This window comes from Penicillium canescens, assembly GCF_028828765.1.
Source record: "Penicillium canescens strain IBT 15451 chromosome Unknown utg000006l_segment0_segment0, whole genome shotgun sequence".
NCBI lineage: Eukaryota > Fungi > Ascomycota > Eurotiomycetes > Eurotiales > Aspergillaceae > Penicillium > Penicillium canescens.
Window position 1 is genome coordinate 442,214 of NW_026703968.1, and position 26,275 is coordinate 468,488.

Below are 26,275 nucleotides of genomic sequence, written 5' to 3' on the forward strand. Positions count from 1 at the left end.
GCAGTAATCTTCGTAGATACCCTGCATAGAGATATATGAAGAATCATCGCGAACCAAGCGAATGTGTGGTGCCAGTGGAACCATGAGCGGCAAGTGGAAGTACAAGTTGCGGCGGCGACTCTCCTTGCGCTTCGCGAGCAGGCCATTGAAGATCCGGAACAATTGAAGAATGCGCTCCTCGCGTCTGCAGTGGCGGGCGGCGGGATGTTGGACAGCAAATGCTTGAACACTGCCGTCGTGTCCTCGAATCTTCAACCTGCGGTGACAGACACCAATGCCGCGGACCAGGTCCACATCGGGAAGGAAACGGTCGATGCGGACAAAGTCCTGGTTCTTGTCCTTGTGGAGTAGGTACTGGCCAGGAACCTCAACCTCATCGAACTTGAGGAAGCGGAATTCACTGAGATGCGGTGAGTAGCTCTCGAGGAACCCTTGCTGAGGGCGGCGATCGAGCTTCTCCTCGAATTTGTCACGCCAGCGCCGGAGCTTGTGGATGTACTCGTTCATGGTAGGCTTCTTGACGACGAAATCCGCCTCGAAAGATTTGCGGATGTGAGCCGGAAGAATGGTCTCTGCGAAGCGAGTAATGTTGGCCTCAGTGGCAGCAGGCAACTTGAAGTCTTGGGCGTAAGACCCTGGCATACGACCCACGTAAGCCAGGCCATCGTTCAGAAGAGCAACAATGAGACGGTAAGCATCCTCATCGGGTGGACACTTGAAGTTCTTGTGGATCTGGTCAACCATGGTCTCCATAGAGAGAGCAAGCAAGGGAAGGCAGTCTTGAGTCCAGACATGATCTCGTCCGAGTACTCCCATGGCTTCTTGAGAGGCTCCTTCTCGTCCGTTGCAAGTGCAGCAGGGTTCTGAGGGGTTCGGTTTTGACCTGGAACTTGCAAGTGAGCTTGATCCGGAGTCTGGCCAGCCTGTGGACTTTGACCTGGCCCTGGACGAGGCGATGCCTGAACTGAGTTTTGAGGCTGGGCTGGGGACTGGCTCTGCGGTGGCACAGTGTTCTGTGTAGCCGGCGAATTCGCAGGCGGGACTGACGGTGAAGCATTAGCACCTGCTGCAACCTGAGCCTTCTGCGCAGGTGAACCATCCGCACCAGGAGTGGCCTTGACACTTGGCGATGATCCTTGCTGCTGTTGTCTGGCCCGGTTGATCTTCTCTTGCTTTTGGTCATGTTGTTTCTTGATGCTTAGCATGTCCTCTCGGTTGGTACGAAGCAAGAAGAAGAGAGCCTGTGGGTAGAGCTTGGCAATCTTAACCAGAACAGCCTTGCAGAGGCGAGCCTCACGGTGAGACAAGCTGGTAAGAAGCTGCGGAATGAAGGTAATCCAGTACCACACCGGGGTGTCTCCCTTGAAGTTCTCGAAAGCACTTGCAATCTTGCCTTCGTCGTTGTCCAGGCTAAGAAGCCATAAGATTCTGCTGAGCAGCTTCCGGGACTTGGCACTCTTGTAGAGACCAGCCGCCTCTAAGTAGCAGCTGACTGCATTGCTGGCCAACTCGTAGTCAGTCGGGTCAGCCTTGAACCGCTGGTCACTGTATTGTCCCCACTCAGACCAGGCCTTGGCAAGGCGGAGGTCGTAGTAGAGGGCAACGCCGAACGCCTCATTTGCCTCGTTGACATGATCCAGTTTGGCAAGGAACATACCCTTGAGGGTGTAGAACTCTGCCTTCTGCTGCGGTCCGAAGTAGTTGAGGTTGGTGTTGTTGATCACATCCAACCCGCTGTTCAACTCCTTGGGATTCTGGTAATGACACTTGGCTTGCTCCCGAAGCTTGAGGAAGGCCTCTTGGATTTCAATGTTCGGGAGGGTGTAGATGCGGCTGAGCTGGTTTATACAGACCTCTGGCATTTGGTGTTTACGAGCCACATGGGCGAAGCGATTGATAATCCAGGCTGTTTCATGGTATCCTCGGTAGGCATATGAATTGCTAGCCACATTATTGGTTTGTGGGGGCAACAGACTGAGGTAGGTGCCATTGATCAGCTGGAAGATGTGTTGACGCCAAGTGACAAGATCCTGCCAAGTATTGATGTCGTCCCAGAGATTGGGCAGACGGTCCCGCCAGGTTCCAAGCAAGAGCTTGAGTTCAGCAGACTTGGTGTCCAAGTTCCGCTCATTGGTTTGAGACAAGCTTCCGCAGATATGACTGGCATCATGCAGCTCGACCAAGAGTTGGAAGTGCTGCAGAATCGGGATGTGGGCGTTCGTGATGCGCTTGGGCAACTGCAGCCACTTCCGGATCGAGAGTTGAATGGACTCGTCGCAGACGCTGTTGAAGTCTTGAATGTTCTCCTTCTTCGTGTGGTATTGAAGCAAAGCCATGAAGGCCTGGAAGAATGTGCGTCTGGGTGTAGGAGCATCGGAGACGGATTTGATCAATGACTCAAGCTGCTCTCGGTTTCCTTCACTCTGCCAGTTCTCAATGTTTCGCCAGGCGGACTCCAACAAGAGGTCGTTCAAGTTCTCATGTTTGGCAAAGTCGCTGAGAATCTCCCACTGCTGGAGCTTCTGGGCGCAGATCAACCAGTGGTCTTCCCATACAAAGTATTCACCCTGAGAGAATGGCATGGCACCGGAACGAGCCTTGATCTGAGCGTTCTCGTATAGCTGCTGAGACTTGTCCCACATTCCTTGCTGCTCATACGAAAGCGCAGCATTGGTTTCGACAAACTTGCATCGACGACGCCATGTTCCGTAGAAGAAATCGTCTTCTTGCAGACCTGCGTAAACCTCAACGAGGGCATCGAGGTTACTTTCACGCACCGTAGGTGTGTCGATGATAGGATCGATGGCGGTTTGTTCGAGGTAGGTAGCAGCGGTATACCATGCGTCGTAAGTCCGACTGAGATACTTCACCACATGGGGAGGGATCTTGAACCGAGGACGAGCACGGACGGTGCCCTCAAGAAGAGCTTGAACAACATTGGGGCGCTTATCGAGCTGTCTGTGGTGGTACTCGCGAGTGAGCAATGTTACCATATCCTTCTCGAGGTCAATGCAATCCTCCTTCGACAACGTGGACCAGAAGATAGGGAAGAGCGTAGTCCACAGCTTGTAGGCAACATTCGAGTCGGTGTGCTGGAGCTGGCACAAAGGCTCAATCAAATCCCGAGTTCTGACGTCGCCAATGTCCGACATGAACTTCTTGCGTTCAGCGACAAAGGTTTCAAGCTGGCTGTCGACCATGATATCGGCCTTTCTGGGGTCCTTGTCGGCGCTGCCAAAGAGGAATGAGACAGGGAAGAGGGTGAAATCTTCGTGGTGTAAGCGGGCAGTGGTGTTCATGTCGACACATCCAAGCACCAAGTGCGACGCTTGTGCCAGCCAGAAAGAGTCGGCAAGAGTATCCCAGTTTTGACAAGTCAGGACATAGCTGAGGCGCGAGCTTGCAAGGCGGGTCAAGCTTCGGTCAAAGATCTGCATGAACCGATTGCGCATTTCAACATCTTGTGCTCTTGCGCCGATGAGAAAAGCATGCTCCAAGCGCACTGTCAGTTCGGTACGAGTGATCTTGGAGTCCTCATAGATCCGAATGACGAGATCAAGGAACTTCTTCAGCATCGTCTGATCAGGTCGAGATTCGAAAAGTAGCATCTTGTGTAACACAGCTGTCTTCTCCTTCAGGGTCGGCCAGGACTCGGTAGAATGGAAGATCCAGGACTCGGCCATACTCAAGATTTTGCTGCACAGCTCGATGTTCTGTGAACGCTCGACAATCTGTGCCAGAACGCTCAGGAACGGACGCCGCTGGTCACCAAGATGAGACATGCGAACAGAAATGAGTTCAATAGTCTTGAGAATGAGATCAACTCCCAGCTCAAACTCTTGCTGGTCGGTAGTGGGAGTGCCTTCAGCAGGCTTGGCGGCGCCGTTCTGGAGCTGGGCGCCGTTCTGGGTGGATGCAGCAACATGATCCTTAGCCAGCTTCGTAGAGAACGCCTTCATGACAGCGGGAATGTGGGTATCAATCTCAGCGGGTTTAATCTTGGAGAGCGTCCACAAAGTGTTCAGGCTTGAGACGTAGTTGTTGGCTGAGAGCGTCTCTGTCGCGATGGCAGACAAGTAGGTAGCAAACTCCGACGGTGCGCCTTCCGTATCCATGGCATCCTCGTCATCTGGCTGTTCATCCGGAATGGCCTCCAGGACATAACGAACAGGAGGCGGCAGCTTGTGAACAATCTCCATGTCATCTTCTAGTCCATGTAAACAATCCTGAACCTCGGGGTTATCCGACTTCAGAGGCTTCTCGAGAAGTTTCTGGATGGTAGGGAGACGAGCGGCGATCCACTCGTTTGGCTTGGTTGTGATGAGGACTCTCAATACCTGCAGTGTGTTGACCATGTAGGTAATCTTGTCCTCAGGCTTGTCGCCCTTTTCTCCAACCAAAATAGGCTCAGTGACCTTTTGATATAGGTCAATGTCGAGATCGCCCCAGTATTCAGGCGAGAGAAGGCTGCGAAGCAGGTGAATGGCCTTGTTAATCATTTCACCGGTAGGCACAGGGTTTTGCTGCTTGGACGTTGGCATTGAGCGGATTTGAGCAGCCGGAACAGAGAAACGTTCGGGGATTGTAGTGATGAAAGTGATGAGGTATTTGATCAATGCCGCACGTAGATCGGCGGGCACTGTGTAGTCAGAACGTTCTCGGCTGCTCGGGGGTCCAAGGGCGGGAGATGGCGATGGCTCCTGAGCTTCATCCAACTTGCGCTTTCTTGCCACTGGAGACTCGGAGTTCCCGTTGGTCAAGCTGTGAGACTCGGCATTGTGCGCCCTCTTCTCTTCCCAGTGCCAGATCAAGCTGATCAAGTTGAGCGCCAGCTTCTTGCTGTCGTTGGAAGTGTTGGGTGGGCCTGTGATCTTGATCAGAGAGGGGACAATAAGAGGCACAAAGTGCTCCCTTGATTCGTAGAACAGATCCGGCTGCCGAACCAAGAACTGGAAGATGCTCATCACCTGCTGCAAGTTGGCAGTCTCCTCAGCCAGGATACGACGAGGCCATTTGGCCCACAATGGGTACCGTGCCTCTGCTCCTGAACTGTTGGCTGTCCGCGTGGGGAGAACGGGAGCCAAGACATCAAGAGCCTGCGTGACAAGGGCTCGACCTTCGTTCTGGTGAGCTCTCAGCAGAGCGACATAGACTTGGATCACAATCTTGAACGGTGTTTCATAGTGTGCAATAAAGTAACTGATCAAGACGTAGGCACCATACTTGTTAATGATGTCCTCAAGTCGAATGTAGTTCCAGGCGAACTTGATGATGTCTTTGCGGGAGTCCTGCACCGTTTGGTGATGGTATTTAATCAACAAAGCGGATAGCTGGAGCAACTCCATGCGCGAATGATCAACACCGGCTTGGTTGGACTCCTCGCTCAAATCTGCGAGCTGAGGCTTCCACAAACGACTCTGAATGGACTCGGTCATGCTCTTATCCATCAACTTGGGGGTGTTGGGAGGACTGTTCCAGGTAGCCTTGACGTCCATAGCAAAGATGGGATTCACCAGGTGACGGAAGGCATAGGTCTTGGTCTTCTGTGGGCAACTCTTCTGGCCATAGAGATCGAGACAACGCATGATGACAGAGCGACGGTAGTCAATCGATTCGTTGGAGATTATGCTGCGGTATATGAACTTAGGAAGCGCGAGGGTACGCTTCAGTTCATCAGCAGACAAACCATCAATGACCTCGAACAGGAAGTCCAAGTCATGGGTGGCCTCGGCCAAGTACAGGGTGAAGATGTCCATCAACTGGTCCTCGGCCTGTTCCACTCTGAGTCGCTCATCAGCCGGCAGACTGTCACCCCGAAGCTTCCTCTCCAGGTCCCTGCCAGAAGCCAAGAGCTTGGTTCTCATCTCTGCGTGCGAGACCAACCAGCGCTTGGTTGAGCTGTAAGAACAGAGCGAGTGTGAAACATAGATACCATTGATGGCAGCAGTGTTCTTGCCGTCTCCAGAATCTTGGCCAAAAGCGGCAGCAGAGAATCCTTCAGTGTCGGCCACGATTGCATTTCGCAACCCTTCACTTTCGGGATCAGCAAGAATCTGTCCGAAGAATCGACCAAATCGCTCATCCTTGAAGCGCGCAAAGAAGAATGCGAGACTCTCCTTCGGGTAGCGATTGAGATACTTGACAAGCGGCTTCCGGAAGGGACTGTGTGAAGTGCGACGCAGCTTCAACTCAAGGTCCATGACCTTGTTGACAAGGTGTTCCATGAATGAAGTAGCAGCAGGAGGGAGGAGATGGAAAATATTAAAGATGGCAGCAACAATCTTCATGGCTGGGTTCTGTTCAACGAGACTGAACGACACCTTCGCGAGAACGGTATCGTCTGCGATCACCTTCATATGATCAAGCAAACGAGCACCGATTTCAACCTTGAAATAGTTGGTGAGTAGTGTCAAGAGGCGAGCAAGACCGTCCAAACCAGCGACGCTGAGACGCTTGGGATCCTGAAGGTTCATGAGAATAGGGCGCAATCCATTCTGCAGGAGATCTTTAGGAAGCTTATTGGTTTGTGTGAGGACGTCTCGAAGACCGGCATTTGCTGCTTCAATGACCTCCTGTGACCTGGAGTATAGCGATTTGAAGAAGACCGAAATGATGCGAGCACGGCTAGTATTCTGCGGTGTGTTGGCAAATTCAGAGAAGCTCATTGCCATAGACAAGAGACGAAGACAAGCAACGCGTAGATTCACGATCATATCTGCGTTCTTGAACTCATTCGGCTTGGACGCGAGAGATTCATCGTCAGCGTCGGCAAGGGCAAGAGACTCCAGCATCAATCGGTTGAGCGGCTCATTGAAGGTGACGATGTCGTTGTGAAGGCTGAGGCAGTACGTGATGGCATCGATGAAGCCAATCTGCGTTGGGAAGGGTAGAGCACGCAGTGGCTTGTTGAAAATCGACTGCAACAGGCGGTCTTTCACTGGCAGGATCAGCTCATGTACCTCACAGCCAAGCACTTCCTTCAATGTGGTGAAGCAACGACGAGAGGTCTCTCGGACATGCTTGTTCATATGCCCGAGCTCGTAGACGAAAAAGCCACAAAGGGCATACAAGCGGCTCTTTTCGTTCTTCAAGTCTTCCTTAGGGATGAGCTTGCCGCATTTCTGAAGAATCAAGGACATGGTCTCCTGTGACTGAATGCGTGTGGCAGCAGGCAGGTCCGCAGGGGTGTCCTTGATGACATACATCAAAGCCCGAGAGAACTCGACGTGCCGTTCATAGAGCCATGACTCTCCCAAGTCCAGCTTGGTCGCGAGCAAGTTGATACCAAGACTTCCACCCGCTTTTGTGAACCATTCTTCACTGTGGCAGCTGTGACAGAAGACACGGCCCAGGTGCTGGAAGAATGGGAGCTTAGCGGCCTTCTCGGGGGAGCCAAAGATAACGCCCGCAGCATCCCTGACAACCAGCATGGCTTGCTCGGCAGCTTCCCGGACGTGGACCTCATCAGATGACAGACACTCAACGAGAGCCTCGGCCAGAATCTTTGAGTCGAGGTAAACGGGACCCTCGCCACTTGCAACATCAAAGGCCTTGCGACCATGTCTGGCTTGCGCTAGCGCACGTCCAACCTCAAGAAGAGCAAAGTGCTTGCAGACATCAGCGACGAAAGCTGTAGCAGCCGGCTCAAGCTCGGGGATTGTTGTGGCAAAGATGCAGGCCTTGAGCAGCTTCTTCACGATTGCTTCCTGTGCCACCTTCTTGGGAATGGAAGCCGACCTTTCGGACTTATCAAGAATGTCAGCCATGGCACCAGGCTTGTTCTCGAAGAGATCATTTGCATGGAGTCTGATCAACGTTGCCAGGTCGTCAGGAAGGTTATCGTAGCCGATTTGAAGCTTGAGGTGGGAGCTGAGCATACGGTATGCCTGCTGCTTGTAATAGATGTCCGAGGCTTTGGCGGAATCAGTCTTTGGAACCTCCATGAGCTTGCCAGCAGCAAGGTCAATGCCAATATCCACAGGGAAAGGTCGCTTCTCGTTGGGACCGATAAGCCTGATATCAAAGCTTGGGTTGTCATCAGAGTACTGCTGGAACGACAGCTCTGGTGGGTGGTTGAGGAACTTGCGGTTGCGTCCACCCAGCTTGCCTAAGATGCGCATGGTAGTGTGTGCGTGGAAGTGGTTGTAGGGATGGGGGCGAAGGTGGTCCCAGAGTGCAGTCATGAGCTCGTCCATAATTGGAGCCATGATTGGGTCGAGGTAGTCGGCAGTGAGGTTGTCCACACATAGTTCCAGGGTACGCAAACCTTGGCCAACAAGGTCTGAATCCGCACGCAAGGCCACCACGATGGGACGCATTAGGTAGCTAAGATGAGGGAGAAGATGGCTCAGGCGGGCGGGAACGGTGAGGGTAAGTTCAACATAGAGGTCTCGTTCTTGCGGCTTGCGGGCGGCAAGTAACAAGTTGTTGAACGTTTCGAGGAGCATCTCGAGGAGTGGGAGAATCTCCTTGTAGAGAAGCTCGAACCGCCCCCCACCAATGCTTCGGAAGAGGGAGCGCAGGAGGAGGAAATAGTTCATGGGCTCCTCTGCTGTGACAGAAAGCTCGATACACTTGGTGACTATCTTCGTCACATGGGGGTGAAGCACCTGCTCATTCTGCACGGAGAACAAGGTCACAGCCATGAAAGAAAGCTTGAACATCCTCAAAAGAATCTTGGCCTTGGTCATATCTGATGTCCCAACTTCATCAATACGTTCCATAAGGTACTGTAATACCATGCCGGAGAATGCGGGAGAGGTGGCTTCGCTGGCGAGGAAGAACTGTGGCAGGTGAAGCAGAGATCCATGTTCGAACATGAGCTCGTGCAGATATGGTATTTCAGAGTGGAAGACCTCATGGAATGTTGCGGTGTCAATGCAGTGGAAGACAGTGCCAAAGCTTTCCAGAAGCTCCTTCTCTTCACGCGACATCGGTGCAGTGTACTGGCTTGCCAGGAAGTCAAATGGAGATGAGTAGTTCATATCGGGCGGAGACTGATCGACTCCATAGTAACGGAATACACGAGCTCCCTCGTGGAAAAGTTTCTTGATAACGCGGACCTCCTCGGCATTGTAGCCGTATGAGACTTCAGACCAGTTGATGGGAACGCTGTTCGGGTCAATCTGAACATCATCGGGATTGCAGTTCTTCAACTGGCGGAATATGTTCTTGAGCCCGTTGATCAAGTTCCTGAACAGGAAGATGTTGTCTGAAACAGGGTCACCACCACGATCGCGTGGGCTCGAAGTCTTGATAGGAGAAGCGGAGAAGATATCAATTTCATCCCAGTCAGGTGGCTGATCCTTCTCCGCGAGATAGTTTTCAGCGCATGGCTCTGTTTCTTTCCGGTAGACCTTGTACGCCTTAGATACCTTGACAGCGTTGTTGAACTGATGGTTCATCGATGCAAACTTATCACCAATGGCGTCCAATATCATAATCAAGAAATAGCGGGCTTCGCGCTTGTCTTCAAGCTTGGAGATGTTCTCTGCCATGTTCAGGAGGAGCTTCGCACTCATGGTCTGGAAGCTTGTGCCAGGGAAATCGTCGTGAAGGTTCTTCGTGTAGACCTCAACGGTGCGCCGGATTTGATCACGGCTGAGATGGTCGCGAACATGGTGAATCAGATCAGCCAGCATGCTATAAGCCAACGGCCTCATCGTCTCGTAAACAGTGAGGCCGTCTCCAATGAGAGTTCGCTCATCCAAAAGTTCGTCGATCTTCTCGAGGAAGATCTTGCGGTAGTTGAAATTGATGATGTGACGAATGGCGACGAGTAACTCCTTGCGCGCACCTGACTTTTCTCGTGGGCAGTCTTGAAGAAGCCGCACAACAACGGAAGGAAGAGTAGGAAGGAAATCCTGGAGCTGGTGGGCATATAACCTCAATAAATATGCCAAAAAGCTCATTGTCTTCACCTGGGCCGTGATGAACTCTCCAAATGCAGCGCGGTTCTTGATTTCCTTGCATACGCCGGTAAATATCGTGCCCTGCGCGGCAGCCTCTGCGTGTGCCTTTTCCTGTGGCTTGGCCTGGAGCAGCAGGATTGTCTTGATGAGAGGTACGAAAAGCTTGACGTTCGCCGAAACGGATGCACGGTGTGTCTGGAATATCGAGACGACGATGATGGGGCACTCGGCAAGAACCTTGAATGACTGCATTCCCTTCAGAAGGACATTGCTCGACTGCTGGTCGGGTCCTAGATCTGAAACTGAGGTGGCAGGCGAGCTTGGTCGAGGCGACTGGAAGTTCTGTGCCGTTGCATTGGGCGTGGATGGCATGCCGGATGGTGTCGCTTGGTTTGGAGTGTCGAAAGTATCCCGAACGACCTGTTCCATGGTCTGGAACATCTCTTGAATCAGTTCCAAGAAAGCTTGCACCCGGTGTGCAGTCGCCTTTGCTTGGTTCCGCTCCAAATCCATGATTGTCTTCATGCATAGCACTGCGTTGTCCTCGTTTTCGATCCGCGCAAGCTCCATCAGCAAGTCCACCATGTCAACAGCATACGGTTCAACGTCGGGGGAGCCCATGGGTAATCGGTGTAGCGTCTCGAGGATGCAGTTTCGTAGTTTCTGTAAATGCGGGTGGTGGTTAGTTCAGCCGTGCTATACATGTATATATTGATCGAGAACGAATCCGTTCCCGAATAGAACGAAATTATCTCACTTGTTCATAAGACATGCTGAAGAAGACCGGGTCTCCCTTCAGGATAGTCTTGAACACCGGCCATAACTTCGATAAGAAGATGGGGTAGCTTGCGCCCGAGCATAGGGGCTCAATGCTGTCTCGTAATTCGGTAGCAACATTAGCTCTGACTTTCACGTCTAGTGAGAACGACAGGTGGTTAGCACGAGGACGAGGTGACTGGATGGGCCAGTGAGCTCATAACGTACCCAGCTTCTCGTCGCCGAGCTTGCTGGCGTAAATCTCAATATTCCTCTCCATCCTTGCGATCGCACCCTTGGAAAGGGCTTGTCTCTAAAGAGAAAGAAACAGCAATGACGGCCGGGCCAAGAGGCCGGCTGAGAAGTACAGAGTGTGCGCAATCTTCCCAGGGGGAAATTGGACTCTCATGTGTTGAGTTGTGGTGTCAAAAAAGCTGTGTGGACTCGATCGATTTGCGAAAAGATGGGTGACGGGTAGGGTTTAAGGAAGGCAGTCATCAAGTCATTGAGTCTTCCAGAAAGAAAAAAAATGCCTAGTCCATTGAGCGAAAGAGAGTTCGGAAGGCAAAGGGTGTATCGAAGTACCCCGCGGGGAAGGTGGTGAGGGAGATTGGAGGGAGTTGGAGGTCGCGCGATATTCACGAGAGCAGAACAGAAGACGCGGGCTATCGCAGAGACCCCGAAAGAAACACTAGTCCGCTTTAGGCAACTATTTCGGCACTGGTTGATCCGTTCCGGGCCCCTGCTATACGAACTACGAACACAAGGTATTTTCTAGGTGGTTTTGGGTTCCGTTATTTGTGATGTATGTGTCAATATATGATACCTCAATATTGTCTCTCATCACTCCAGTGACTTGCTACTCAATAACGCTTTACTTCTCACTTGGGGCATCGAAATACCTCAAGGCAATGTCAGATCCTAGAATTGGTCTAAAATAGTAGAAGAGAACAGAAAGAGAAAAACACAACACATAGACAGCCATCGCCATCATGGTCGATGGATGGAAACGCCATTCGCACCCGTTTTCCATACCCGAACACGGTTCTAAGACTGGCTCCAACCCAGCATCCGCTCACTTGATCACGAAATGTGAGAGGAGCCAGTCGCGGAAAGGAAAATATCAAAAAAGTCCATGTACACAAAAGAAAAAGAAGATAAAAAAGGCAAAAGGCACAGGTATTTGGGCATCAGTCCGGGCGAGTATCGCCGAAATCAAAAGACAAAAAATATTGTTGCCCATAGTCGCTATGCCATCGCAGGAGAAAATCAACGGAAATCACATGTCCATCAGCAGTCCATCCCCTCCGAGACATTATTTGGTAGAGTTGCTTCGATGCAAGATCTGTACATTGGTGGCACTGGTACCGCTGCCAACCGATCGTCGTCGCGGGCGAATCTCGCTGCCGCTACCGCTCCGTCGTCTCCGGCCACTGCTGCGAATGGAGCCTCGGCGTCGTGTCTGGAGCAAACGGACGTTTCCACGTTAGAATCACGCTGGCTGTACATGGGCGGACGCGGTCTCTTAGCAAAAGACAAATACGAGGGCAACAGAGCCAGACACAAAGGATAAAGTCCGCATAGGAACGCACGGATCTGGGCAGCAGAGCAGCACGTATCAGAGATGCACAGAACTTACCGAATTTGGGGTGCCCTCCCGACTGGGTCGCTCCTTGGAGCTATCGGGTTCCTCCTGTAATTTCAAAGTGTTCAACCGCTTTTGGCTCTCGTGGGTCATGGCCTCTACTTCATCGATAGGTTCCGGAACGTCTAGGGCAGGGGGTGGCGGGGGAGGAATGCCATTCTTCCGGTCTTTAGCTTGTTGCTCTATCATGTCCCACCGATCTGCGCGTGTCTTCTCGCGTTGATCTGCGTTGTTCTGATGCTCGGTATATTCGTGGGAACATTCATCGAAGAGCTGGGGGTTAATCTCCATGAACATCTTCATGGCATTGTACACCATGCTGTGAATTGTTCTGCGAGGGTCAGCTGATGATCGTTTGGGGAAGTATGTCAATCTTACCGGTTCCAATGTCCCTTTGAGTTCTCGTAAAGGGGGGCGAACATGATGGGGAGAATTGTCTCCACATTGTCACTCACGAGGTTGCAGAAGTACTCGTTGTTCCAAAAGTACAAAGCACGTTCAGCCACCTGGAAATGAGGGCTGGCAACAGACTTGGCCAGTTGATGGAAAAGAGGCTCTTGGACCTTGGCAAATTCACCTGGATCCATCACTTCGAAGATATCTTCCACCTCATTCAGATACATAACCTCCTTGGTGCTGTTTGTCTTCGGCCAGAAGCGGAGCAATCCAAGAACAACCTGGATAAATCATTAGTACTGGCGTTGGAAGCAACTGGACATCAGGGCTTACATCTTCGGTCAATGTGGAGTCTTTCTCGAGGAACTGCACAATACAATAGGCCAGCTGTGGGTGGTACATGCTGAGGCTCTTTACCTTGTGCATTGGGAGGAGGACTCGAGTCAGGAACAACTTGTGTTCTTCCTTCAGCGGCAAGGCGAATCCGTTGATAATCGAACCCAAAATTTCAAGCAGTTCAGCGATACCGTTATGTCGTTCAGTCTCGTACATGAACTGGAAGAAGACGTTGTTGATAGATCGTCGGATATACGACCGCAGGTTCAAGAATTTGCCATAGATGCGATGCAATGTCGTCTTCAAGAAATCACGTTCCCGTGGGTCTTCGGAATCAAACAGATCAAGCAACTATATTAAGTTAGTCATTGGGTCATGCATACAACAAGTCATGTGGAAACATACAGAAAGCACAAACTGATGGTCGATGTATCCCTTTGCAATGTTGGTGTTGAAATCCTGGCTCTCGATGAACCTCAAGAAGAACTCATATACAACCTGAATATGAGGCCAAGCAACTTCCAACACGGGCTCATCCTCCTCTGGGTCAAATGCTTCGCCCTGGGGCGTCATAGGTGGAGGGATGGGGCGGAACAAGTTCTTGGCAAACATCTCGACCACGCGGGGGTACATAGGTTCCGTAATGACCGACCGGTTATTGGCAACATAATCCAAGAGCTCATGAAGTGCCAGCCTCTTGATCTCCTTGGACTTCATATCGGCTGTGGGGTCGTTAAAGTCGAAGATGATATTGCACTGGTCGATCTTTTGCATGAACAAGTCTTGTCGGCGATTAGGAGGCACTTCGTGGAAGCCCGGCAGCTTCTCCAATTCTCTCTGGCGCTGATCAGAGATATCAAAGCGAGACGAATGCTGGCGTTTGGGGGTCCGAATTCCTTCCGAAATGTCCTTTGGTGTGGTCTGTAGCCGGTCAAAGACGTGAGACTTTCTCGGGGGTGCGAGGTCTCCGGGCATCGTTTCAGCGGCTCCAGGGGAGGGGCATGCTGTGAAATTTAAATTGTTAGAGATGTAGATGTGGCCACAAAACGTTTGGCTTACCGGTGCACTTGGGCTGATGATGACACTAGGAGCTACAGGCTGCCCTTGTCTAGTGGGGGTTCCTGGTCCATTGCTCGCGGGCTGAGCTGCCGCGCCAGCTTGACCTAAATGGTGTTGGACTGGAGTGCCGGGGTGAGGCGCGCCCGCAGCAGGGGCTCCGGCGGGTGAGGCATTGTCCGGAGATTTGTTTCGCGAATCGTTCAAGGAAGTTGTGGACGAGGTGGGGGTACCTTGGTTGGGGGATGAAGATTGCTGTGTTTGGTGAATGCCGAGCGATGCCTGGTTCTGGGAGTTGGAATCTTTCTTTTTCGAGGACTTGTTGGCGTCTTTCGCCCGCGACAACTGCTCATGCTAAAGGTACAGAGTTAGTTGGACGTCAAGCTGAGTAAGGGGCTGCCCGCGTGCTCAAGAGGGATAGGAAGTGATCGTGCAGTAAGATGCTCGGGAAAGGGTTGGCGGGTAACTCACCACTCTCTGTCTGAAACCCTTCATTTTGACGACTATGTAGATAGCCACATGTACTCGGCTAGGATTCTCGGTGCCAGTGCAGCAAGACGCCGCACTCTAGCCAGAGTGAATCGAGGGGTGCCAACGGAGAAGGCCGCTCGGGATAGCCACGAAGGGGGACTTGTTTGTACCTAATAGGAGAAACTGATGAGCGGTCCGGGTCACACAACATGTTAAGTGGCTAGTCTCAAGTGAATCGACTCTGGACTATATTGGGACCGTGCGGTTCTCGGAGTGGAATCCAAGCCTCAATGGCAACAGCACCAGGCGCTCTAAACAGAATGTATTCGCAGCACGCGCACGGGGTAAGACGTCTCGGTTGGAAGAAAGGGCGAACAGGCCATGGGAGATGGACATTCGATAAGACATACCTCCGTAGCTTCGAGGTGGATAATTGAGGGTTCGAGTATGAGGATTGCCCGGAGCAGGTGTTGGTATCGGACGGAGGTGCTTGGTTGGATCTCCGTGTCGCTTAGTGGCAGGCTGGGAGCGGGGGGTTTGGGAGCACCAGGGGAACAGCACTCAGGTCGCAGCCCAGGGTGAGATCACGAAAAACGAATTCCGAGGAAGTCACCGAGCAGGCAATGTACAAGAGATCAAATAAAGATGATGGTTGGAGGGAGGAGGAAAGGAAGTGGATTGTTGTTGAGGTGTAGGGAAAGGCGGGCTGGTTCTCCTGGCTGTGATGGTGATGAGAGGGGGACCACCAAGTACTCTTTCTTCTACATTTCTACAGGAAATGGACCTTTGGGTTGATTTTGCGGTCCTAATTATTACTCAACAGCCATAGCGTCTCTCCCTCTCTCCTACACGACTTTGTATGCTTTTGCCGCTTGTTTCAAACTTGCTTATGTCATCGCACGTGACCACAGGGGCGACTTGGATTCTCAGGTACCGACGACGTCACTGGAAACTATAGAGACATTGAGGTTTTACTATAGATTGAGAGACGATGCAATGAATAAATATCTTTAACAAAGTCAGTGAAGTCTTTGCTGGAAATGCCGGAACTCGAGGTCTGTGCTCCAACCCCACTCTATGTATAGCCTCTTATGCTGTAGGTCTTGGCTTAGAGGATATCCAAGTAATTTGTGGCTTGCATGCACCATTCTGTTTTTGATCTATCACGCGGTGTGGAGAAAAAATATACTGCAGTTGGCTTGGGTTGGATTTTTTGCTACAGATCGTCCAAGTAGTGGAAATATATCTTTGGTTCATCACTGGTATTTTACTTGATTTGTTGTAACACCATTCATTTTCTCCTGGAGATCTGTTAGCCTCGATATCTATCCTAGTGATAATCTATTGTTCTTTCTACTTTTTCTATTTATTCCTCAGACAAACGTCCAATTGGAACATCGGACTTGTCTCCCAAGCCGAGACATAAGTTGGTGCAGATATACAATTCAAAATAGGTGTATTCAAAAAGAAGGAAGATGCAACTTCTTGCCTTTGTATAAAGCATTATTCTCATCTCAAGAAAAAGTGCAAATACTCTGCAATAATACCAAGTATACAAGCCATACCATTATCATATGACGATCACTGGGTGAGAATGAGGCTGAAATCAAACAGTACTTTACGTCATATGCTGCTGAACCGCAGATTTTCAACATATACATATAGAATTCCGACAAAAACACCAGGGAATCAAATGGGAGCATGATATAGAAGCATTCAAGGCAAGATCCAATTCAGCCAATCAACTAGAGTTTTGCGGGCGACCTCAGTTGCTGAGTCATCATAATCTCCCACTCGGGCTAACCGCTTGTGGAATGTAGACTCGAAACCCTTTCCTCGATGGAAGAACTATATGCATGACTCGCGCGTGGAGGTCGAAGCAGCACATATAAAGTCTGTATATATATGAGTTTAACGAGGTCAACTGCCCAAGGAACGTAACAGTGTTGCGTTTGAACGCGTTTGCAGTCTTCCCACGAGCCACCCAACCACACAGCAGCCAACGATAACTGCGCGTGGAAGCTATCTCAAAAGCACAAAACATTGTTTCTACAAATATAAAAAGAGCCCATCCAACATGGATGACCAGCAAGAACTGAGAACAGCCCCAACCTACCCAGTCCCATCCCGCCTCCTCGTCAGTGTCGAGCACCCTGCTGTGGTCCGCAATGTCGACAAGGCGATAGAGACTCTACAGGGCGACACGGGGATAAAAACCGTGAGAAGATAACACCAAATCAAACGCCAAACAAGGACACTACACTAACACGCCACAGTTCCTGAACCCAGCCAAGCCAGACATACAGGCAAATCTGGTGCTTCGGCCGGATGATGCCATGGCCCGGCCTTTGCAGTCGACCAGCAGTGCATCAAACAATGTCCTGGTCAAGGTGACTGTTCCAAAGCGGACGGGACGGAAGCGCAAGAAGGGCTCGGATGAGCCTTTTATGGACGCACCAGAGTCTGAAGATACGGAGCCGCGGCCACGACGGTCAGCTAAGGATCTGATGCGCAGCTTGAGTGATAACCAGTCTGCGTATCATGTCGAGCCAGTTGGGAAGATACAACGCACTCACGTTTTCCGAGGTTGGTATCCTCGGGTCTTTTCACCGATATCATGCTAACCCCGTACTAGGAATGCCGGATTTCGTTTACTCGACTACAGCGAGCTCCTTTACGAACCGATTCCGGGATCAAATTCTTCCATTTGACTGTGAGTATCTTCAACATGTGAACAGCCCCAAATTACACCTAACATAGCACAGTCGAGAAAATGAAACAGTTCGAGCTGGACATGAGCAAAGGCGCCACTCTCAACGCAGACATCATCCCACCCCCATCCTTCAGCCACGGCGACGTCCCTTTCCACTACATGTAAGTTCCCCATCAAACCAAATCTAACAAAAAACTAACCACCCAAAGCTACCGCCAAAACCCAACAGTCAAACAATCAATCGGCCAATCGGGCGAAATAACAACAGTGAACACGCAACAAGTCCACAAAGTCCTAACCTACCTAGTCCCCTACGACATCGAAAAAGTCCCAACAGAACCACGGCCAGACCTCCCCCCAATCTCAACCCTAGACTCCAGCATGCGTGAAACAATCAACAAACTGCGAGCCCTCTACGAAACCCAACCAGCATGGACACGCCGCGGCCTCCGCAACAACTTAACAACAGACGAGGATCGCACAAACCTACGCCATGCCGTCCCCTACGTAGGCTACATCTTTCGCTCAGGACCATGGCGCGACGCAATCATCAAACTAGGCATCGATCCACGCACCTCACCGGACTACCGACACTACCAAACATTCATGTTCCGCCTCCTCGCGCGCGAAGCAGAACTAGCCCGCGACGGCGCAAGTGGTCGGCGCCATAATCTGCCCCGGCCATTCGATCTCTATAATGCCCAACTTTCTGCAAATGCGCAGAATTCAAACCAGAACCCGGAAGACGGGACGTCAAATACACACATCTTCACTGGGAAATTACCGTTCTCGGCAGATGGTAAAATCTGGATGATATCCGAGATCCAGGATCCGCAATTGAAACAAGCATTGTATCCACCGCCTGAAAAATCGGTCGGATTTCTACGGGAGGAGTGTGAGATAGTTGCAGATGGGTGGTATGGGAACGGGACGTTGGGGAAGGCGAAGACTGTGATGAGGCACAAGATCCAGGCGTTGATGGAGGGTCGGGAGGCTGACGATAGCGAGTTTTGGAAGGTTATGGAGTTGCCGGATCATGCGCGGTCTGAGGCTGATTTTGAGAAGTTTACGTTTGATGGGGATGTTAGTAGTCGGGAGATGCAGCTTGCTACTGAGGTTCGGTCTGCGATTCGAGGTTCGCCTATTTGGAATCGGTTGGAGGGGAGTGGAAATGGAGGCAGGGGGAAGGGCAAGGGGAAAGGGAAAGAAAGAAAGAAGGGGAAGGATTTGGATGAGGGACCCGAGAAGGGGAAGGGGAAAGGGAAGCCCGGGAAGGCTGGGAAAGGGAAGAAGGGCAAGGAGGTTGCGTTTGAGGAGCCTGATGCTGAAGAGCAGATTGATGAGCCTAGTGAAGGTGAGGAGGAAGAGATTCAGCGGCGAGAGATGCTGGCTGAGCAGGTTGCTGCTGCTGCCGAGGCGAGGGATGCAGATCAAGATGACGATGAGAGTGATAACTCAGATGAAGAGGGGAGTGATTGAATCTACAGGCTTACTTTATCTTACTTGCATAGCCGAGATGGAGACAGAGAATACTCATTGCAATAACCTCATTTCAATCATTTGCTCGGGGGCATAGCGGACGCAGACCACTGTGTACATCATAAAACATGAACGTCAACATAAGCATCAGCATAGACATCAGACATGACAAGACAGAAACTCATTAATTAGACGGGGATAGTAAACGAAGGTTAGCCCGTGGACACAATAGTGCAGCAAGGGGTACATGATTCGTAACAAACATGATAAAAGCAAAAGAAAGACAACAGACCAAACAGAATAGCCACATATATCAACGCCAAACAATCAAACAAATTGGTATTGGGGCCAACCAGGCCAAAGACATGAGACACCGAACCCAAATGCATATGCGAGTAGTTTTGAGGATGCTCCATCATGACGAGGGAGCTGTGTTTTCACTATCAGCACTCTGGGATTCAGTCTCAGCAGTGGCAGCAGACTTGGCAGTAACAGCCTCCAGGACCGAAGCAATGGAAGTAGAGATGAGAGCTTCCTGGCTCTGAGCAAGAGGCGAAGAGGGCTTCTTGAACTCAGACACGGTATCCTCGTGGACAACCACATAAGAAAAGGCATTGCAGTCCTCAGCATAAAAGTCGGCAGCGTTGAGCTCTCCGAGTGGGGCGCGGTCCTCCTCCATCTTCGATTCCTTGCGGGAGGCAGGCACAGCAGTAGCAGCGGCAGTAACAGGAGAGCCGAGGAGCTCAATTCCAAGCTCGACAGGAGGAATATTCTCCTTTCCACGGTCATCACTGGGGACAGACTTGCCCTCGTCATCGCTTATATCAAGAACAGTAGTAGAGTGCTGCATGAGGTTGGTCATCTCTTCCTGCTCCGAGTCAACGTGGATATCAAAGAACCACGAGTTAGGAGCCTTAGGCGCAGGCTTGGGAGATGATGATGCCTGGAGAGCGGATGCGAGCGAGAAAGGACGCGCAACAGCGCGCTTTCCGGACGATTCAGAGCGTGGCTTGGAGATAGCCGAGCGGCGGCCGGGCTTGCTGGACTTTGGTGGTGGGGAGCGACCAGCAGGCTTGAGGATTGGTGCGGACTTTGGGGTTGAGATCGTTTGGGAAGTTCTCAAGGGGGTCGAGAGACGCGGGGAGATGTGGGTGGAAAGAGCCATGCGTGAGGTCTTGGGCTTGGAAGCCTTGGGTTCTTCGTCGTCGCACGTGCGCTTGCGCTTTGCGGAGAGTTTGGAGGGGTCAATGTTCTCTGAGTCAACGAAGATGGTGTTGGATTTCATAGACTTGGGACCTGGTGTCACGGTTAGGCGATCCTGGAAACAGCTAATCTTGGGTCGAACTTACCAGCGTTGCTTTGACGGTTCAACTTTGACATCAGAGGACGCATCGTGTCGATGCAGCCTAAGGGCTGGCGTGTGGGAGTCATGGTGAGAGTGGCCATGGTGAGAGAGAGAGAGAGACCGGGTTTGTTTTGGTCAAGTGGGGTTCACGCTAGTAAACAGAGAGATCGAGGTCAAGTTATAGCGATATAGTTGATATAGACGATATAATAGAGTAGGAAATCAAATGATGGTATATGGTCGGATCACAGTTAATAAAAGAGAGGAAAGGATCTAGAGTCCAGTACACCGCACTATGATCGAATGTCTTGGATGCGAGGAAGAGGCTGTAGTTATACTTGAGACTTGCAGGTTTAGGTTGAGAGGAGGCAAGGAGAATTATAATGAGGGATCACAAATGGAGGGCGGACGGACTATTTCAAGGCCTGCATAGCATCCAGCGCGTCGCGTCAGTATGTAAGGTATCTTCGGAGATGCCAAGTTCAGGTGTGGCGGTTACTCCATACTTAAGTACAATGCAATTATTCGCGGGATGTATATGAGGATACGCGCTTTATTCCTTCCTCCATATCTATAGCATAGTCCTTCATTCATAAAATCTAATAGTCTGTACTAATTAATTATCTATAACTTATAGAACCACTTCACGAAGCAAAACCAGTCCTGTAAGTCGCGTCCATCCCTAGAACGCGTCCAAAGTACCCGATACTCGGCATCCCGCCCCATCAGTACTATCCGCGTAAGTATCCAATACCTCCACGCGACACGAAACCGCGACTTCGTGACGAACAGCGCTAAAAGATGAAGTGACTGAAACTTTGCCAGCGCATCCATCTCGATTGGCTGCCACTCCTCACGACTCAGCCGTAATGAAACTCATGCATGCACTGCACGAGGGGGCTATGGAGGTTTGAGGCAACGGTGGAGCTGTAACATGCGGTCTGCAGGTAGACCCAGACGTCGACTTAGAGACATAGCTGGAGGCGAAGGTGCCTGGGGATGTTTCGCGTGCTAGGCTGGGGTGTCAGGCTGGGGAATGTTGAAGGCGTTTCATATCTAGGGCATTCATCCCTTGGAGGTCGATCGTGGAGAATGGGCTATTAATAGGGAGGGTATGCACCTACTGTATGCCTTCACCCCCTCTTCGTGGGCTGGATCAGGGCTGGATATTCCCCCTCGTACATTCATCCTTGTTGCATTCCTGGAAATGAAGGATGGTGAGCCTATCCTTTCCGCCATAGACGTGTTCGTGCATTAGCATCGGCATTGTTCCACTAGGTACATATACAGTGGTTGATCTAGTCTATCTCGATATAATGTACATTTGTCAATGACATCAGATCTCATCCTCAAACGGAATGCTATCCATGGCACCTTGACGCTCCACTGCTCGAGCCGAGGCCTGCGCAGCCAGGCGCATCGCCTCGTCCATCACCGTCTTATACCGGTATGCCTTCTCGTCATCGGCCACATCCTGTCCGGCCTTGCCCGCCCCGCGACGCTGCTCGCGCCACCGCGCAACCTTGACAGCATACCCTCCGACAAAGGTATCCCCGGCGGCAGTTGTATCCAAGACCCGAGACACAGGCGCAGCAGGAATCTCATTCGTGAAGCGCTGCACACCGTCACTAGGTCCTGAAGACCCACCATCCGTGGCACTGTACCAAACACCCTTAGCCCCAAGTGTGATAAGAACATAGGTAACGCCGAGCTTGTGGAAGTACCGCGCAACCTTCTCCTTTCCACCGAGACCCTTGGCATCAGGAACGACGCTCAGCAATTGCTCCGCAGGCGGCGACATAAGCTCAGCCTCAGTCTCATTCAAGATCAAATGATCCACAGCGGCATAAACATCCTCAGGCAAACCACCCGGCGGCGCGGGAGCCGGGTTCAGCATAACATCAGGACCACACTCGATGCCGCGCTTCCCAGCAGCACGGTTCTTAGCTTTGAACGCGGCAATCTCCCGTAACGTCCCAATAACAGTATCAATAGGAATCTCGCCCTGCATGACAATCACATCCGGCATAGGCGCCGCAAGTGCCATACACAGTACCTCTGGTGTAGGTTGCATACCATCATAGTTTGCACCAGGTGAAAAGAGGATGCGGTTCTCGCCGCCAGCCGACGAATCAACAATGATAACTGCAACGCCGGTGTATGCGTTCTCGACAATCTTCACTCTAGACGGGTCGACGCCGGATCTTTCAAGTGTTGGCTTGAGGAGTGCGGAGAAGTGACCGTCTAGTGCGCCGACTGCGCCCATCATCTCGACTTGGACGTCGCTTGTGGAGGGTGCGGGGCCGGTCGGTTTGGCTCTGGACAGGCGGCCACAGGCGACGGCTTGGTTGGCGCCTTTGCCGCCTGCGCTTGTGAAGTAGGATGAGGATGTTATTGTTTCGCCTGGGTTTGGGAAGCGCGGGGTCACTGAGACCATGTCGGCGTTTAGGGAGCCGATTACTCGGATGAGAGGTGCCATGGCTGTGCTCGTGGGAGATCTTGGTGGGTGGTATTCAATTCAGGGTGGAAGTGAAGAAAATGAGCCTGATATTGGAGATCACCGTAAGCTCAATTGTTAATGGCGGAGTAGAGAGGCTTGAAGATGTTCGCAGGTTAGGTGAAGATTGGAATGACGTCGGGTACGTTGTGGGGCGGACCCACTGCAGCCTCATGTAGATGTATACTCCAACATATGCAGAGTAAGGAGTATTAGGGAGTAGGATACTGGTAGAAGTCTTCATAGGGGAGGAAAAATCTCTTTCCCTTCGTCTTTATCCATAGAAACTTGACTCTAATTCTCAGCTGATCTGCTATCACGTGACCTATCCAATTCATTTGGGCCTACATCAACCCGTTAAGCAGTTCCCTTTCAATACTCCTGCCCAAACAACTCAATCCGCAAACCAAATCTTGGAATCACATGCCCTTGGACTCATATCAACGTGAACTCGACTGGTTTTCGATTTAGAGGGTGGGAGATATTGCGGTGTCTTTTGGTTTTCTCTTTTTAGTCTTCTCTTTTATATTCCATACCACAACCTCTGATCTTGAAACTGACAAAGATTCTTTTGTTCCCGACCTCATCTTGTCTGAAGTCCCGTCTATGAAAATATGGACAGCTCTATTGATTCTCGTCTATCATTTCCACCAATGGGTTTGTCGTTCAACACCAGCCATCCACGGTCTCAAGCTTTAAGATCTGAAACAGCTAACCCCTTCTTGATATCGCGCTCTTATCAACGAAGAAATTACCATAGCTTGCCTCTGGGACCAAACGTTGAACGTTTGGCTACAGCCTTCAAGACAAGGTGGTCACGAGCTACATACCTAGGCTAGCCGGATGAGGCAGTCCACGAGAACTTTGATGGCTCTGGCAAACAAAAGCTTCGAAAAAGGCTTACCTGACGACGAATAAGATGTCGAATTGATCAAGATCGACAATAACACCGCGCTCGGGTTAACGGAGAACTAGATCGCGGACATGCCATTTACCGAGACGGTGAACACAGAGACAAATGACAGCGTTATCGGAGCCAGCTGCGTTGGTTAACAAGCTGCGCATTCTAGGCCTGATTCACCTATCTAGAGGACGGACGAAATCCACATTCTATATGGCGTCAGCTGGTGTGTTGACCCAACGATGCAACACAAGAGGCTCCGCAAGACCATTGAAGCATGCACTCTTGTTTTGTGTGGTAGCATACAACGAGGGTCAGGGATGTGTAAGAAATGCCACCTGCGAACTGTCTGCAGACTCCACATGAGACGCGCACCTCAATGCGAGTATATCGTCTCATGCATGATTTCTTTCTACGTTTGCTTCTCTTCTTACAACTTACAGTCTTCATAATAGCTATTCAAAAATTGAGAAGACTCCACTGTGGTTCAATGCTTATGCCAACATATCTCTGTATTCTGTGAGTACGGCTCAATCAGTCCGAAGTCTGCTATTATGGCCCGGTCGAATTGCACAAAGCCCAAGTGGGATATAGAGTGGTATACTGTGTCGGGTTCATGTCAATGTGAGGCTACGAAGGTACTAACATAAGGATAACATTAGACATTCCCATTACCAACTGATTCATATCTCTTTGACGTCTGCCTGAAGGCCACATACAATACCCAAATTCCCAACTCACTCGCCAAGAACATGTCGACCCCAGCAGGTCATAAGGCTAGCCCTGTTCAGCCACCCAAAGCTACTGGCTGTCAAAAATCCCTACTGCCAAGAAATGACAACATAAGGCTGCATCTCCGAACATCCTTGGCGTGCCACCAGCCCCGGTCAACTACAGTGCTCCTCCCTAGGCACCAGCATTTCCCAATCCTTCCAACGTCAATTGGCATGTTGCAACTTGGGTCCTGTGGCTGTTCCCCAACTTCAGCCTTTCATGCCACAAGACTCATGCATGCTTGGCTTGCATACACAGTGCAACATCACGAGATGCCATTTACTATCCTGTGGCTGGCTTTGCGGGAAACCATGCCATGCGCCACGATAACGGCACCCTCTATTAAGGACATATTGTCTTCTTTGCTCTGAATTTCTGGGCAATATGTTAATGTGGGTATTTACACTTAGTCCGGTCCACTCATTGTGAGGTGTACTGCATGGTGTCGTCTTGTCAATCTCCACTCCCGTACATACTAGACCAAGGGCGTCTTTTTTGTCTTGCGAACATCTTCCTATGTGTAGAGTATCCCCGCACCGCCAATGCCTGTACGCCGAAGAAATGTCCCGCCTATCTCAGCTGCAATGGCATCGTTACAGACTGCCGCTAGCAAATGATTCTGGGCCAAGTGTTGGACAAGAACCGGGGCAGGCCTGCTGCACGATCACGAGTCTAGGGTAGGTTCGGGGTCGGGGTTTATTGTATCCTGTCGGGCCGGGGTATATAAAGAGGGTCTATCTCCCCGTTTCCGTTTCTATTTTCCTGAGCTCTATGATCCAGAGCCTTTACACTTTACTTTGCATTCTTCTCTCCCAAATTGACAATATGAGTTTCCACGAATCTGCCACTCACATTGAGCTTGAGGATGGTCATATCCTCAAGGCTGTCCTGCGTAACGGAGAAGGCGATGAGCAGGAGTCTATTCTGGACCTGAATAGTATCATTGGGAACAATGATGGTAAGCAGCCATCTGCTTCGGTCCCGTCTCGCTCTGAGGGCTATCACAATTACTGACAACTCATTTTAGGACAATTTTACTGGGGGGCGAGAACTTCCACGAAAGCGCCTCCGACATCAGCTTCGAGCGAGAAGGAGACCCTGAGATCCCCGTTCTTCGGGCGGTCTTGGGCAACGTTGAGGGAGAGGGCCAGGATGCGGATATCAACCTCGCGGAGCGTATCACAAACATCAACGGAGAATTGGTCTTTGAATAGGTGATACTTATGGTCTGGGCTTTACTCTTTATGGCTTTTCAATAGCAAGCAACGGAATACAACGATATCATGTGATATTCTTGCAAATCAAACGAAGATATATACCAGTCACGTGTCGGGTCTGAACCATACACTTGTTGTCTGTAGATCGTTAACTTACACCTCAACCATGGACGGGTACCCGAACAAGCAATATGGTGAGGTCTAATGTCAGTCTGTAATATGCCTCAGACGAGCTAGAACCAAGCCAAAACAAGTCAAACAAGGGCGGTGGCCCCTCTAGGGGACTGAAAATTCGCGATGTTAGTAGGAAATTGGTCTCGAAATCACTGCTTAGGCTGGAATAGATATACCTCTTCTTTTGCCAAACAAAGCAACACGGATAACGACTGTACTGGAATGATGGAACAATCCTCACAAACTGGTAGGCATGGGCCTTTGGTGCAAGAAGGTCTAACGCTTACAATATCTCTCTAGGTTGCCATCTAGATTTGGATCCTGAAGTATTATGGACGGAGCTCCTAGATGTGCCTAGGCTGCCTGTCCTTTCTGCTGGCTATGAGTGCATTTGTCTAGATCATATGTATGGTAGAATGGAATGGATAAATGGCTTCGGTCCAGCAAATGTCACAAAAAGGAAAGAATAAGGAATAGCGAGTATATTGTAGAATCGTGAATGAAAAATACCTCGATGCGAAGAGCTGCATGGCCGTCTACATCATGTGTAATTCCGAAACACATGGTGGCAACGAATGACCGGGAAACCGAAGATCTTGATTTT

General features: G+C 50.8%; 6 protein-coding genes across 6 annotated transcripts; 2 read left to right on the top strand and 4 right to left on the bottom strand.

The window, feature by feature from the left end:
* Positions 1–668: 668 nt before the first annotated feature.
* N7446_009101 (histone acetyltransferase TRA1) lies at positions 669–10,947 on the bottom strand (the record flags this gene model as incomplete). The annotated part of the gene is made up of 3 exons (XM_058517846.1): positions 669–10,574; positions 10,669–10,826; positions 10,896–10,947. 3 exons carry the CDS (start codon positions 10,945–10,947, stop codon positions 669–671), a joined length of 10,116 nt encoding a protein of 3,371 aa, XP_058368634.1.
* A 545-nt stretch (positions 10,948–11,492) lies between these two features.
* Positions 11,493–15,280, bottom strand: N7446_009102 (protein phosphatase 2A regulatory subunit RTS1). Its single transcript, XM_058517847.1, has 6 exons — positions 14,982–15,280; positions 14,572–14,741; positions 13,450–14,454; positions 13,042–13,395; positions 12,691–12,989; positions 11,493–12,643 (listed from the first exon to the last, which is right to left on the bottom strand). Exons 2-6 carry the CDS (start codon positions 14,593–14,595, stop codon positions 12,286–12,288), a joined length of 2,040 nt encoding a protein of 679 aa, XP_058368635.1. The 5' UTR covers positions 14,596–14,741; positions 14,982–15,280; the 3' UTR covers positions 11,493–12,285.
* A 1,368-nt stretch (positions 15,281–16,648) lies between these two features.
* On the top strand, positions 16,649–18,763 carry N7446_009103 (transcription factor TFIIIC subunit TFC1; the record flags this gene model as incomplete). Its single annotated transcript, XM_058517848.1, has 5 exons — positions 16,649–16,789; positions 16,848–17,157; positions 17,207–17,284; positions 17,337–17,445; positions 17,494–18,763. The coding sequence occupies 5 exons, from the start codon at positions 16,649–16,651 to the stop codon at positions 18,761–18,763; spliced, it is 1,908 nt and encodes a 635-aa protein (XP_058368636.1).
* A 415-nt stretch (positions 18,764–19,178) lies between these two features.
* On the bottom strand, positions 19,179–20,209 carry N7446_009104 (uncharacterized protein; the record flags this gene model as incomplete). Its single annotated transcript, XM_058517849.1, has 2 exons — positions 19,179–20,059; positions 20,113–20,209. 2 exons carry the CDS (start codon positions 20,207–20,209, stop codon positions 19,179–19,181), a joined length of 978 nt encoding a protein of 325 aa, XP_058368637.1.
* Positions 20,210–21,444: 1,235 nt separating this feature from the next.
* Positions 21,445–22,587, bottom strand: N7446_009105 (ribokinase; the record flags this gene model as incomplete). The annotated part of the gene is made up of 1 exon (XM_058517850.1): positions 21,445–22,587. One exon carries the CDS (start codon positions 22,585–22,587, stop codon positions 21,445–21,447), a length of 1,143 nt encoding a protein of 380 aa, XP_058368638.1.
* Positions 22,588–25,051: 2,464 nt separating this feature from the next.
* Positions 25,052–25,494, top strand: N7446_009106 (CVNH domain-containing protein; the record flags this gene model as incomplete). Its single annotated transcript, XM_058517851.1, has 2 exons — positions 25,052–25,238; positions 25,277–25,494. The coding sequence occupies 2 exons, from the start codon at positions 25,052–25,054 to the stop codon at positions 25,492–25,494; spliced, it is 405 nt and encodes a 134-aa protein (XP_058368639.1).
* Between the last annotated feature and the right edge of the window lie 781 nt (positions 25,495–26,275).

Bases quoted from the DNA above. Each gene is read 5' to 3' on its own strand.
- N7446_009102 (XM_058517847.1), bottom strand. From the start codon at position 14,595: ATGAAGGGTTTCAGACAGAGAGTG. The intron at 12,990-13,041 runs GTAAGCCCTGAT...TGATTTATCCAG, and splicing joins ACTCCACATTGACCGAAGAT to GTTGTTCTTGGATTGCTCCG. The intron at 12,644-12,690 runs GTAAGATTGACA...TGACCCTCGCAG, and splicing joins TCAAAGGGACATTGGAACCG to AACAATTCACAGCATGGTGT.